This window comes from Aulonocara sp. 'chitande type north' Nkhata Bay, linkage group LG22 (assembly GCF_057382095.1).
Source record: "Aulonocara sp. 'chitande type north' Nkhata Bay isolate Kocher_YH1m ecotype deep benthic linkage group LG22, A_spYH_male_GT1.1, whole genome shotgun sequence".
NCBI classification, from domain to species: Eukaryota; Metazoa; Chordata; class Actinopteri; order Cichliformes; family Cichlidae; genus Aulonocara; species Aulonocara sp. 'chitande type north' Nkhata Bay.
In genome coordinates, this window is record NC_141364.1 from 26,057,945 (window position 1) to 26,070,246 (window position 12,302).

The 12,302-nt window shown below is 44.8% G+C and overlaps 1 protein-coding gene across 1 annotated transcript in view; it reads left to right on the top strand.

Moving 5' to 3' along the window:
• Positions 1-11,732, top strand: part of dlgap3 (discs, large (Drosophila) homolog-associated protein 3) — a 147,155-nt gene extending 135,423 nt beyond the window's left edge. The window contains exons 5-13 of the mRNA XM_086280445.1: positions 1,361-1,463; positions 2,379-2,595; positions 4,253-4,791; positions 6,548-6,642; positions 7,619-7,838; positions 8,828-9,122; positions 9,211-9,302; positions 9,478-9,624; positions 10,245-11,732. Of these exons, the coding sequence (XP_086136571.1) occupies positions 1,361-1,463; positions 2,379-2,595; positions 4,253-4,791; positions 6,548-6,642; positions 7,619-7,838; positions 8,828-9,122; positions 9,211-9,302; positions 9,478-9,624; positions 10,245-10,562 (2,026 nt within the window). The 3' untranslated portion in view covers positions 10,563-11,732. The remainder of the gene's footprint in view (positions 1-1,360; positions 1,464-2,378; positions 2,596-4,252; positions 4,792-6,547; positions 6,643-7,618; positions 7,839-8,827; positions 9,123-9,210; positions 9,303-9,477; positions 9,625-10,244) is intronic.
• The last annotated feature ends 570 nt before the right edge of the window (positions 11,733-12,302 follow it).

Genomic DNA, 12,302 nt, shown 5'->3' on the forward strand with positions numbered 1-12,302 from the left:
ATGACTCAGAGAAGACTTGGGAGAGAGTGCTGTGGTCAGCTGAAACCAAAATCAAACTCTTTGGCATCATCATCATTTGGCATCTGCTCATTGAGGGGGCAGTAGATTTATTTTTTTTACTTTATTTGGCCTTTATTTATACAGGTGTTCCTATTGAGACTCAATGTATGGGGCCATGTACCATGAAATCTTGACAAGAACCTCCTTTCTTCAGCCAGAACACTGACGATAGGTCATGGATGGGTCTTCCAGCATGACAATGACCCAAAACAAAGGAGTGGCTAAAGAAGAAGCACATTAATGCCATGGAGTGGTCTCGCGACTCTTCAGACCTCAGTCGTATAGAAGATCTGCAGAGCTTTGATTTAGAGTTTCTTTAAAGACGAGTGAACCAAAATCCTGAGCTGTGTGCAAACCTGGTGACCAACTACAGCATCTCACTGCTGTGCTGGCCAACAAGCGTTTCTCCACCAAGTACTAAGTCATGTTTTGATTGGTGATCAAATACTTTTTGGTTGATGTTCTGTCTCTCTTCATTCAAATGAAGCAACCATAAAAATGAGAGACTGTTCATTTCTTTGTAAGTGAGCAGACTTACAAATTTAACAGGCGATCAAATCATTGTTTCCGCCCGTGTAAATACTCTGGAGATTATAGATAGAAACTCAGTGACCCAGCAATGCCCTAATAGCAAGCACTTAACAAGTGGGTGATTCAAAGAACACAGAGGAAAATAAACATCAGCTAGGACGAGGCACACTGTGTTCTGTACACATGATTTCACACTCTGTGTGAAACTGAGTGAGTAACCCTTTTAAGACATATATAAAGACGCATTTCAGTAACATTCAAGCACCATTTATTTAGACAAATTAAGATTTTAGACCATAAACTGAATTATTAAACTAAATTATTGCTTGGTGGTAAACATCAGTAAAAAGATAACACCAGCGGATTTCAGTTTATAGGGAAAGAAACTGAAAAAGGATGTTAATGTTCTTGCATTATGCAGTAAATACTTTCACATAGGCAGCCTTGGGAACCTTCTCACATTTAACTGTAGCTCTGCTTGAACATCATAATAGCTGCTGGAATGTCTGGATTTTATTTTTCATATAAAATGAACAAAAATGATGGTTCCCTAATTGGCATGGAAATGCACCGTCACAGCACGGAAAATGACTCCAGCTGGCTCAGTCATGACACATGATGCAGTGAATTGTTATTTGATGGTTCACCAAATGGTGAGCTGTTTGTGTTGCAAACATTTTTTTTGATAAAAATAGCAACGCGAATGGCGGACGTGTTTACAGCCACAACAAAGCATCAATACTAACATTTATGCTTGTGTTTATTCCAGGCACTCGTGTAAACAGTGTACAGATTCTTACCCTAACAGCAGAACCACACCCAAGACCCACACCCGCTCCCGTAGCTACACCCGCTCTTTGACCAGCACACAGGTAACAAACAGCAGGGTGAGGCTTTGAAGTGTGTAAACCGCTCCTAGAATTGCCTGTTTTTCTACATAGATATGACCTAGGAGATCTGTTTTGAGACCTTCCTGTCCTTCCGGGTGCAAACATGAAATACGTAAGCCAGCGAGGCTGCAGTGCAGAACAAAGCAGGCACAGATGACAATGGATTTGACGTTGATTACATCAGATACGGCATGAAAGGCATAGATGGGATGAAGGTGAATTGCAAGGCATCTTCAGATGTCTTCAACTGCGGGATGGCTGAAACAGTGCATATTTTATGAGATGTTAATGTTCAGAATGGCATCAGTGGAGGCATTAGCTGATGTGGGCTGGCATTGTGGATGTCACCTGAGCTGCACCGAGCTAACGATAAGCTCGATTTGATCTGGTCATTCGTTTATTGAGGAAAACGATCCAATAGTGCATGTCTGTGAGGGCGTAAAGAGCATAATTTGAAGCTGAAATTAGATGAGGGATTTTCAGTCAATGATATGAAAATGGGATCAATCATGAATGGGACAAAGGTGATTTCTGAGAAGCTTTGCACATTAATGAATGCAGTCCACAATTCAAGACCACCGTTACCCTCCAAAGGAGAGGTCAACCTACAAGGTTAACTCGACTGTAAAGTATGTCACAGCAAAAATCTGACTTACATCAGGAAATTTATCATGAACGAAATTTCCTCAATGACTAGAATCTAAATTAAATTTCTTTAGGACTTGTGTTAAGCTGCAATAACTTTATAGGTTATATTTGTGTAGAAAATGACAAAACTGGGTTCACAAGCTTTCAACAGACAGTTTCTTTGGGGATATAAATTGTGCATCTGACATGTGTAAGACAAGTACTGATGTAGGAACTCTCATCCCCTGCACCTTCCCGCTCATCCTCCAGCTCGGAGAGACGTTAAACCGTCAGTTCGAAGCCGTGTGTGGGACCATGTTCGGGGAGGTGGAGTCTCAAGCTGTCGAAGCCCTGGATCTTCCAGGAGTGTTCCGCACTCGCAGCCACAGCTACGTTCGCGCCATCCAGGCCGGATGTTCCCAGGATGACGACTGTCTCTCCGTCTTCTCCATGTCTGGCCCCCAGGGAAGCATCAAGGGCGGGGCCGGTGAGTGTGCGGTTTGAGTCCACCAGTATGCAAAAGTCTGGGGTGTCTCTGTGGAGCGTTTGGATGCGCGGCTGCCTTTTATGTGGCAGCAGCGCGGCAGGAGACACAGTGGGAGATGAAGCTTTATGACAGGCTGTGTGCATTTACGTTGACAAAAGCAAATTCACGCACACACGTGCACACACACTCGTTGCACAGCTGCATCCATTTTTAATATACAGCCTTTTCTTGTCTTCGCTATTCTTTCAACCTCTAATGAGCTGTTTTTTACCCCTCTCCTCTGTGTTTGTGCCTACATATGCATGCTATAGGCTCAGCTGTGTGTGTGTGTGTGTGTGTGTGTGTGTGTGTGTGTGTGTGTGTGTGTGTGTGTATTACATTTGTGCATGCTCTTTGTTCTCTGCCATCTCTGCCTTGCCTTTGTATCTCATCTCTCTCCGATCACCCTCCCCTGTCTGATTGCAGGTTTCACAGGCTCAGAAATAGGTACAGGAACCCATGTGATTATGATGATAGCTCAGTGTCTCCAGCTTTTTGTCTCTGTCTTTTGGTTTCACTCTTGATGATGTTTGCTTTGACAAGTCTTCCCAATAATGCTTAAGCCTAATATTGGGCTGTTTTTATTTGCCACAAAATCCATCCAGTGTTTCCTAAAGCCTCTGTGAAGTGTTATCCACTTTCAGCACAGACCCCTCCCTGGTACACCAAGTCACACAGCAACACTGCGTATGCACACAGGGTGGGTTACAGCTTTGGAGTGAGCATCTCTGCACTCTGAAAATAAACTCTGTTCAAATATATATTTAAAGAAACTGTGAGTGATGTCTTTCTTAAATATTGCTCTCAGGAAAATGCTCTGTCTTCTTAACTCATTCACTGCAATTGACGTCTATAGACGTCAATTGAAAAACTTACGTTGACTGCCATTTACGTCTATAGACGTCAATTACGTTTTTCAATGGGAGGGGCTAGAATACAACCTCGGGCAGCTTGTCAGTGAACATCAGACTGCTTGAAATGTATTTTTCACAAAAAGCTCGTTTTCTCCCTTTTTGTGGTCAAAACAGGCATTTTTGGTGGAACCCACCTCTCTTCTACAGCTGATTACTACAGAATGGAAAATGGTAGAAACAAGCTTTTTTTTTTGGATGAAAGAAGAGAGTCTGTTCTTCATTTTGGTAGGTTCAGCGTTTATATGATCATAACACACAGTTTTCTGTGGCTCTTCAAAAATGAGTAAAAATGGCAGTGAATGAGTTAAGAGTTAAATTAGCTGCGGGGAAGAGGTTTTTGCTTCGCTATCATGTCTGTCTTTTCCAGCGCATCCCTCCCTGCCACTCACTGAAATTTATACTAAAAGCTGTTTTTTAATGAAAAGAAGTTGGACTTTTGTGTGTTTCCTCTTCCATCTTACACTGGCTGTAATTCTTAATGGCTTTATCGTTGTTCTCTCCTCCTTTCCATGTTTGTTTGCCTCTTTATGTCAACCGCTTTCCTATTTTTTTCACTCCTTAACTTTCCTGTCACATTCTCCTTCCAGTCTGTCCCTTTTGTAAGTATCCACCTCCCCCGCTCCCTGTTGATATATTACCCATTTTGCTTTTAACAGCCCACTGTGCCTTTGTCTTCCTTTTCCCCTGCTCTTCTGACACTTCAGTCTTTCCTTATCGTAAAGGTGCTCCTCCTCCACTCCCACCCCGCATGTCAAAGTCTTCACTTTCGGTGCGAGCCCAGAGCAGCACAGAGTCCACCCAGGATGCCTACTTCCAGAGCAGCGGGCAGTTGGTCTCAAGCTCCGGTCCCGGACGCCCCAAGCAGCACAGCAACTCCGTGGACCTGGGTAACTCTGACGGGCCATCGGGCCGCACCTCCAGAGGAGGCTACTACACTGGCAGCGGACCCGGGCGTTCCCGACAGCACAGCAACTCCGCAGAGAGCCTGGACGGGGTTCGGGGCTCAAGAGAGCTGGTGCCCTATGGAGGGGGTCCTGGAGTCGGGGTGAGAGCCAAACACAGCAGCTCAGCTGACAGCCTTCTGGAGGGTCCGCCAAGGCCAGCAAGAGAGAGGGATGGCAGAGTGGGAGGCAGTCTGGGGAAATCAGCCTCTCTGCCTCAGAACAGCATCGTGCTGAGTAAAGCTGGAGGGCAGGACGAAGGGCGTGCTGTCAGAAAGTGGAGGCCATCCATAGCTGTGCAGGTGAGAGGAAAACAAAAAAATATGCCTTTTATTTTCATTTATTTAGATTAGGCTCTCTAAAAGATGATAGAAAATAATCAAAGGAGCTTGCAAAGAAAAGCGTCTGGACTTCTTTAAGTTGCTTGAAGACGTTTCACCTCTCATCCGAGAAGCTTCTTCAGTTCTAAGGTCAAATGGTGGAGAGTCCCAGATATAAACCTAGTGGGAGTAACCCCCCACAGAGGGACAAAAGGACCCCCTGATGATCCTCTAATCGCCTGAGCCAAGGTGGGAAACTGGGCGTGGGTCCCAATCAGCCAGAGTTTCGGGTGTGTTCATTGTGAAACCTGGCCCCACCTTATCATGCGAATTCCTGAGGTCAGATGGCCCAGGATGTGAGTGGGCATTAAGGCATCTGGGAAGGGATCTCAAAACTTGATTATAGATGGCAGAGAGTTGGTGTCGTAAACCCCCGCCTCTGTTCAAAGATGGTCGCTCACAGTGGACATAGATGGATTCTTTGCAAGCTCCTTTGACTACGATGACCTGGATGACTGAGAACCTTCACAGACATATAGAAAATAATGAAAACTGCAAGTCTTCAAATTGCTTGTTTTGGTTAAACTGTATCCTTTGTCCACAAATCCAAACTTGATTTGCAGTGATACGAACTTCAGAAAGCACCAAATCCTCACGTGTACCGAGCCCGAACAAGCAGATGCTTGGAATCTCTGATGAAGGCGCAGTAGTTTGCACAGTTAAAGGCTGTGAACTAATCACTGCACTCCAGCCCCCTCAGTTCTTCCCGAGGATGTTTGGTTTTTTGGCTTGGTGAATAACTTTACAGGCAAGCTTTACAGATGCTAATTTTCAACTCAGCTAAGCCAAGAGAAAAATGGTTTCAGCACCAATCGAAATACAGTCCATTTACACAAAGAACATGCATAATCCCTCAGCGTTAGTAGCTGCAAACCATTTTCTGCTCCATGTGAAGACTTTGTCGAGTTTTCCTGCGATCTAGGTGCAAAGCTTAGCTATTCAAAAGGCTATAGATCCATAATTAGCATACAAGCTTGGGAGTGGCATCAATATTCTGCTATAGAGCTATACTTTTATTAAATAGGGACATTCATCTCTGACATGTCTTCAGAGATGGTTAGTTATTTTTTAAGTCCCCTCTAAATGAATGAACAGAGCCTTAACACTAGTTATCATACAGTAGTCACATGGACATAAAAATGGCCTGAAAAGAATCACCAGTCAAACCTAATTAACCTCAAAAGTCAAATAGCTTAAGTACTATTTCTACTACACAGTAGTATCCCATTATTATGATGTCATTACTAGCTCAATCCAGGATTGTAACACGATCGGTGTGTCTGGTCATCCTGTCAGAGCTCTCAATAAATGCTCTTATAAACTCTCAGGCATGGAATTGTGTCCTCCTGAGAATCAGCCTATCTACCCTACTAAGTCATGATGTACTAAATAAAGGACATCCTGGACTTTCCATTGATATCTCATGTGTTTGGGTTGCCTCTTTTAACACCAAAGAGGAAGGAAATCACAAATAAAGTTCAATGGGAAGATTCTTTTTTCTTGGTTCTTAGGAGGATATGAATGCAGATGAAATGGTTTTGAACCTCTGCTGTTCACATGCATCCATGCAACACAATGACTGCATTATATAGTCCCTGTATGTTCAGCAGGGCAGGTGAGGTTTCCGATTTCATTCTCTCCACTCTGACTGTGGTGCTCGTGTCCTCCTCTGCTGCAGGTGGATAGCTCAGAGACCCTTTCAGATTCCGACACGGAGGGCAAAGCTCTGACCGAGGTCCACTCTGTAGGAGTCCAAGTGGAAGACGACAAAAGGTACCAGGAAAGTAAAAATCAAAGAAAAACTACTCATCTTTGAAATCCAGTCTAAACATGAGCTGTTTATTTTGCCTGACATTTAAGCTGCTTTCATTATAAAAAGAAACAAACTTGCAAAATAAGACGTGTTTGTTTATCTCGCTAATTTATCTTTGCTCCAAAATATGTAGCTTCATCAAGAACTTTTGGTCTTTGCACAGTAATTTATGTGAATAATTTTCATTTACAATTTGAAAAAAAAGCCTTCATCTCCTGAGCGCCCAACAGAGCAGCCACCTATGGTTGATTTCTAGGCTAGATCCTATTATTTCATTTAACATTTCATCAGAGATCACAGCTTGAACTCGGCAACACTTTCTTCCAAGAATGTCTTGTTTTTCAGCCATTAGTGAGTGTAACCATGACTACTGCAAATCATACACTCTACATGACTTTCGCACGTGACTCAACCCATCTCCTAATTATATCCAGCTTTGCCTGCAGGTCAGATTTGCACGCATGCATGCAAACACTCGTAGCATCGCATACTTCCAAACCCCCGAGCGGTTTGTGATCATACATCCCTTAACAACGTCCCCCCCGTCCCCCCACGCCCGTCACACCTGCTCGTCGAGCGCGACAGCGTGACATCTCAGAAAACAGCAGACTGATAACGGAAATCTGAGTCACCCCTCATCAGACAGGAAAGAAGGGTGAGGAGGAGGTGGGGTATAAACTTGTAATAGAGTTAACGATCATCGCCCAGTCCACCGACGTGACATTTTGCCCACACTGGTGCGTCATATGCCAGAGGATTTAGCAGGTCTTATCATAACCAAGTGAGTAGTAGTGAGTGCAGTGACATGGCAGCCTTACTCAAAGAAGAACGTGCAGTTAACAGAAGCCAAAATAATAGCACAATAAGAAAGCATTTGCATATAGTTCTCTGTGTGACTCGATTTCTCTGGGACTGCATTGACTCCCTGTCCTGCAGGAGAGCTCGTTTCAAGCGCTCCAACAGCGTGACGGCGAGCGTGCAGGCCGACCTGGACCCCGAGGGCTTCCCGGGATTGAGCATCGCTGTGCCGATGCAGGACAAAAGTCTCCAGTTTGGCTGCTCCTTCCAAAGGCACTCGTCTGAGCCCGAGTCCGCCAGCCAGTATACAGAGTGCCATCGCACCGTCCACACACAGGGACAGTGGGCCTACAAAGAGGTAGCAGTGAGCAATTCTCCTGTAGGATCACAGGCAGCTGTTGAAGTTTTACAGAAACAATCAAATACAAAAACATTTTAGCTTCATTGATCTCTGAAGGAAAACTTTTGCCACTTTCACTTTAATGCTCCTCTGGGCTTCATTTAGACATAGTAAATGACAAAGTCCTTATATGTGCATGATTATTTTGATAGTGGCAACACTGACAGCAGGTTGTGGGGACACCCAACATGTTTGCATGTCCTCGGGTTAATGGATAGAAATTCATGGTGTAATCGGTGTTTAATTAACTTGCAATCTTACAATAAAAGACATTTTCTTCCTTATACAACATCTGAAAATCAACATTTTTTCTGAATATTTTGCAATCTGAACTACTCATTTGCTGGGAGACCTGACAGATCAGCCTTGGGGCTGAGAGTAATATAGACAGAAACAGCTGAAGACACCTGGAGGCAGGTTTTCTCTAGTCTTGTTAGATTTTATCTTGTCAAGGCTGAAATGTAATTTGCTCAAATACTGTATTTAGGTACAGCACTGAGGTATCAGTACTGCACTTTCATCATTTTTCCCCCTGTATAACACTTTATAGTTCCACTCATTTCTGAGGAAAGAGTTTGACAGCTTTAATTACTATGATTTATACATACAAAACATTAACATTAGTATATTAACATTAGCTGTCAGGTAACTTTCTTGGTTATTAGCTTGGCTAATGTTGCTGGAAGAGTACCCTGGGTCTTCTAGATTGCACTTGTCAGCTTCCCTGCCTTTAGGAGGATATCTTTTTCTCACTGGTACTGTCTGTAAAGTAAAAGCTTTAAATAGCAATGGAAGTGAAGCTGGCCGTGAGTGTGTCCTTGTGTATTTGCATGGCAGAAGGATTTGCTTAAAAACTAATTATTCAGTAGTGCTATTCATGATTAAATATAAAAATATCATTGGGTATATTTAAACTGGATCAAAAGTGGAGTCTTATGTTATCCCAGGACTTTATCCAGACTGGCTACACCACTGAGGCCTGTCAAGCTGACACACGGCCCCACCAGCAACCGCACCTGCCTCCACGTTCCCACTCTCCTCTCCCCATTACCTCTGAGCGAGCTTGGGCAGGGACACCGTCCCTAGAGGGTCCCCGGAGCCTGCCCGACTCGGGCCGAGCCTCTCCCTGCATGAGAGATGGAGAGTTCTTCTTACGCCTCCTGCAGACAGAGGTGGAGAGGATGGAGGGCTGGTGCCAGAACATGGAGAGAGAAGCAGAGGAGAACGAACTTCCGGAGGAGAGTGAGTGAGAGAGGACGACTCAAGATGAAGATTAACAATGAATAATTCTTGGGTTTCTCAAACTACGTGTGTGCTCTTTCCCACCTAGTTCTTGAACTGATTCGAAACGCAGTTGGCAGTGCCCAGATGCTCATGTCTCAGAAAGTCCAGCAGTTCTTCCGCCTCTGCCAACAGAGTGTGGTGAGTATGTGTGATTGCATGCGAAATCATGACATTACATATGGCGCATGATTTTTGCCGTGATTCGCTAAAGGGCTAGATTTGCTCGGCTGCAAACACTTCACCGGTGAAATTAGTCTGTAAATCCCCATGTAATGCTTTACTTGTTAAGTCCTGTCTCCCCCCGCACACCCAGGACCCATCAGCCTACCCTCAGCCCACGTCTCAGGACCTGGCTGCCTTCTGGGACCTGCTCCAGCTCAATATAGAGGACGTCAGGGTCAAGTTTCAGGATCTCCAGAGGCTCAAGGACTCTGGTTGGAGGCTCCCGCCTGAAAAGAAGGTGAGAGACCCGGGGGTCCAAACCACCCTGGTTTCCCTTCAGCACTCCCCCAGAGCTAAGATGGCAGTGTGCAGGCGAGTAGCGCAGATGGTTGTGCCCTCCAAGCCTTTTCAGGCTGTGAAAATACAGAACAGCAAGAGGAACTGAGCTGAGCTGAGCTGCCCACAAGACTGTGAAATCCAAAATGTGCTAGACGTCTTTTGCATTTAATGCAGCGTATTACATTATTTTCTATATAGGTTTGGCTACTCACTGATCAACATTATTCAGTCAACAACAAACTAACAATTGTTTCTCTTTTCTTCTTTTTCTTTGTGCATTACCTCTGTTTACCTTCTCCCATTTCATTGCCTTTTACTTCACCCAATGCCAACGCATGCTGAGATGTTTTTTTGCTGATTTTATGTGCTTTGTCGTTATGTTTCGGTCCGTGATTCTTCCTCACTTGAATTTTTGCCCTTTATGTTGGATTTTCTTACCTTTTTGTTGGGTTTTCATCCTCCCTCTATCTCCTCTTGTTTTTGCATGGGATTCCTTCTACACAACCATACAAAACCATATTTTTTCCCCCCTCTCGGTTAATCCACTGCCTGTTCACCTGATCACCACGACTGGGCTAGGAGGACAAGAAGCTTCCTCCACCCTTACCAAAGAAGCCAGCAGGTGGGGTGAGTGGCAGCCTCCGGGCTGATAGCGTTGGGGATGGGGTTGCTGGAGGTGGAGGAGGAGGTGGGTCAGGGGGCCTGGTGGTGCCTCGCGTCGGTGGGCACACCCTGCCCATCAGGGAGAAGTCAATGGACCTCGGGGACCGTCAGAGGACAGAAGCGAGGAGGCGGCTGCTGCAGACCCGGCGCACTGCCTCCTTCAGGCAGAACTCGGCAACAGAGAGCGCCGACAGTATCGAGATCTACATCCCCGAAGCCCAGACTCGACTCTGAACACCGAGCTGAGGTGTTTCCCTCCCACCTTCTCACCCACCCTCACCCCCTGCAAAGCTGGCCAATCTCAGTCTGTCTCCGAGCCCAGTTTTGGATCCGCACGCTGTTAATGCGCTACTCCCCTCTAGCATTTCCATCGAAATCAGTTATCATACTCATTAAACAAGCAATGACAGCCATCGTAGTGTCTTGAAATTTGGATATTTTACAGACACAGAGGCCTAAACGTGGAATGGTAGCTAGCTAGCAGACATTTTTAAGTCTTTTTTTTGTTTTGTTTTTGATTAATATTATGGCTGAAGACAAACAGCAGTCCACTTTTATAACCAACCGAGGTTCACGCAGTAGTAGCATGCCTGTGCGTGTTTACCGAGCACATCTCCATCACTGAAAAATCAAGGGCTTAACAGATACAAGAACTCATACAGAATCTCCCTGTATGGATGCCGTGTGCAGTAAAACCTCATCCTTCTTTGTGAGGTTTCTTAATCACATACAAGATGTGTCCATTCGCTTGACTGATGCTACCGGTGTGGATGAACAAACATGGATGAATTGAGCATCGGTTCTAATGCCCTTAAAGTCAGATGGCTGGCAAACCCCAAAGAACATCCCTCCCAGTCGTTGTCAGCCAACTACAGCTTGCACCTTTCACCCAGGTGCCATCTGTCCCCGGCAGCACTCAGTCAGAGAGTATGAAATCACTTTAAGTTTCTCTCTTTCGTTCCTCAAATCCCGTGTTTTCGTTTGACTACCCTCAGCATTCAGCAGTCAGGCTGTTTGAACGGGCAAGTGCTATTTGTACATAGAGTGCACAGTCATGTTTGCCAGAAGGAGCTTTTGCAGTGTAGCATCACAGCCTTGATGGCTAGAGAGCACTGCAGACATAAAATAAATAAAAAACTAGGGGAGAGAAGCTGTTTGCTTCTTATGTAGTCCTTCTGAAGTTTCAAGCGTTCAGGGGTGGGGTTTCTGTGAGCTTTTAGAGGAGAATATATTTTCCAAGGCTATACAGGACTCTGCTGAGAAAGCCCCCTTTTTCACTGTGAGACTATAGCACCACCAAGTGGTTAAATGAGGACCCAAACTAATAACAATGGTCTGTAGGAAGTTCTCGCCACTTCAGTCAGGAATTAACAGACACCCCAATGAAACAGCCATGACGGAAGATGGGGGGGTTTTGGGTGGGGTGGGGCTCTTTTTGTTGTTGTTTTTCGTGCTTTTTTTGCACTTAATCAGTGCTTTCCCTGGCGCGCAGTACATTTTCTCTTCTCTTAGAAATTGTTTCAGTGGATTTCCCCCTACTGCTTAATTAAGAGGGCAGCAGATCGCAAAATAAAAGAACCGTCAAAGTCTTCAGCAGAATCTGCTTGCCTAACTCGAAGTGCCGTCCTCTCAATCACACAGAGCCCTGATTACAAAGAAGGGATGATTTCTCTGAAGGGAAGTAAACAAAAAAGAGTGGTATTCAGTGAACAGCAGTGCCCTACGAAACCTCCCCAAAGAGACATCAAATACAGGAAACCGCCGAGCTGCCAGACAGAGTCTGGCAACTGTGGTGAAATTAGCTAATACTTGATTGAGTGGACGTGTGCGTGCTTTGTTTCTCGTTATTGACTTCCTGAAATTCTCTTCTCTGTGGTCTCCGCTCTGAAAAGTGTAGCACGATTTGAAGAGTTTTTGAAGGGGGCCTCATTTGCAAATCTACTTCATAACAGATATTTCTGATACAAGTGTTTT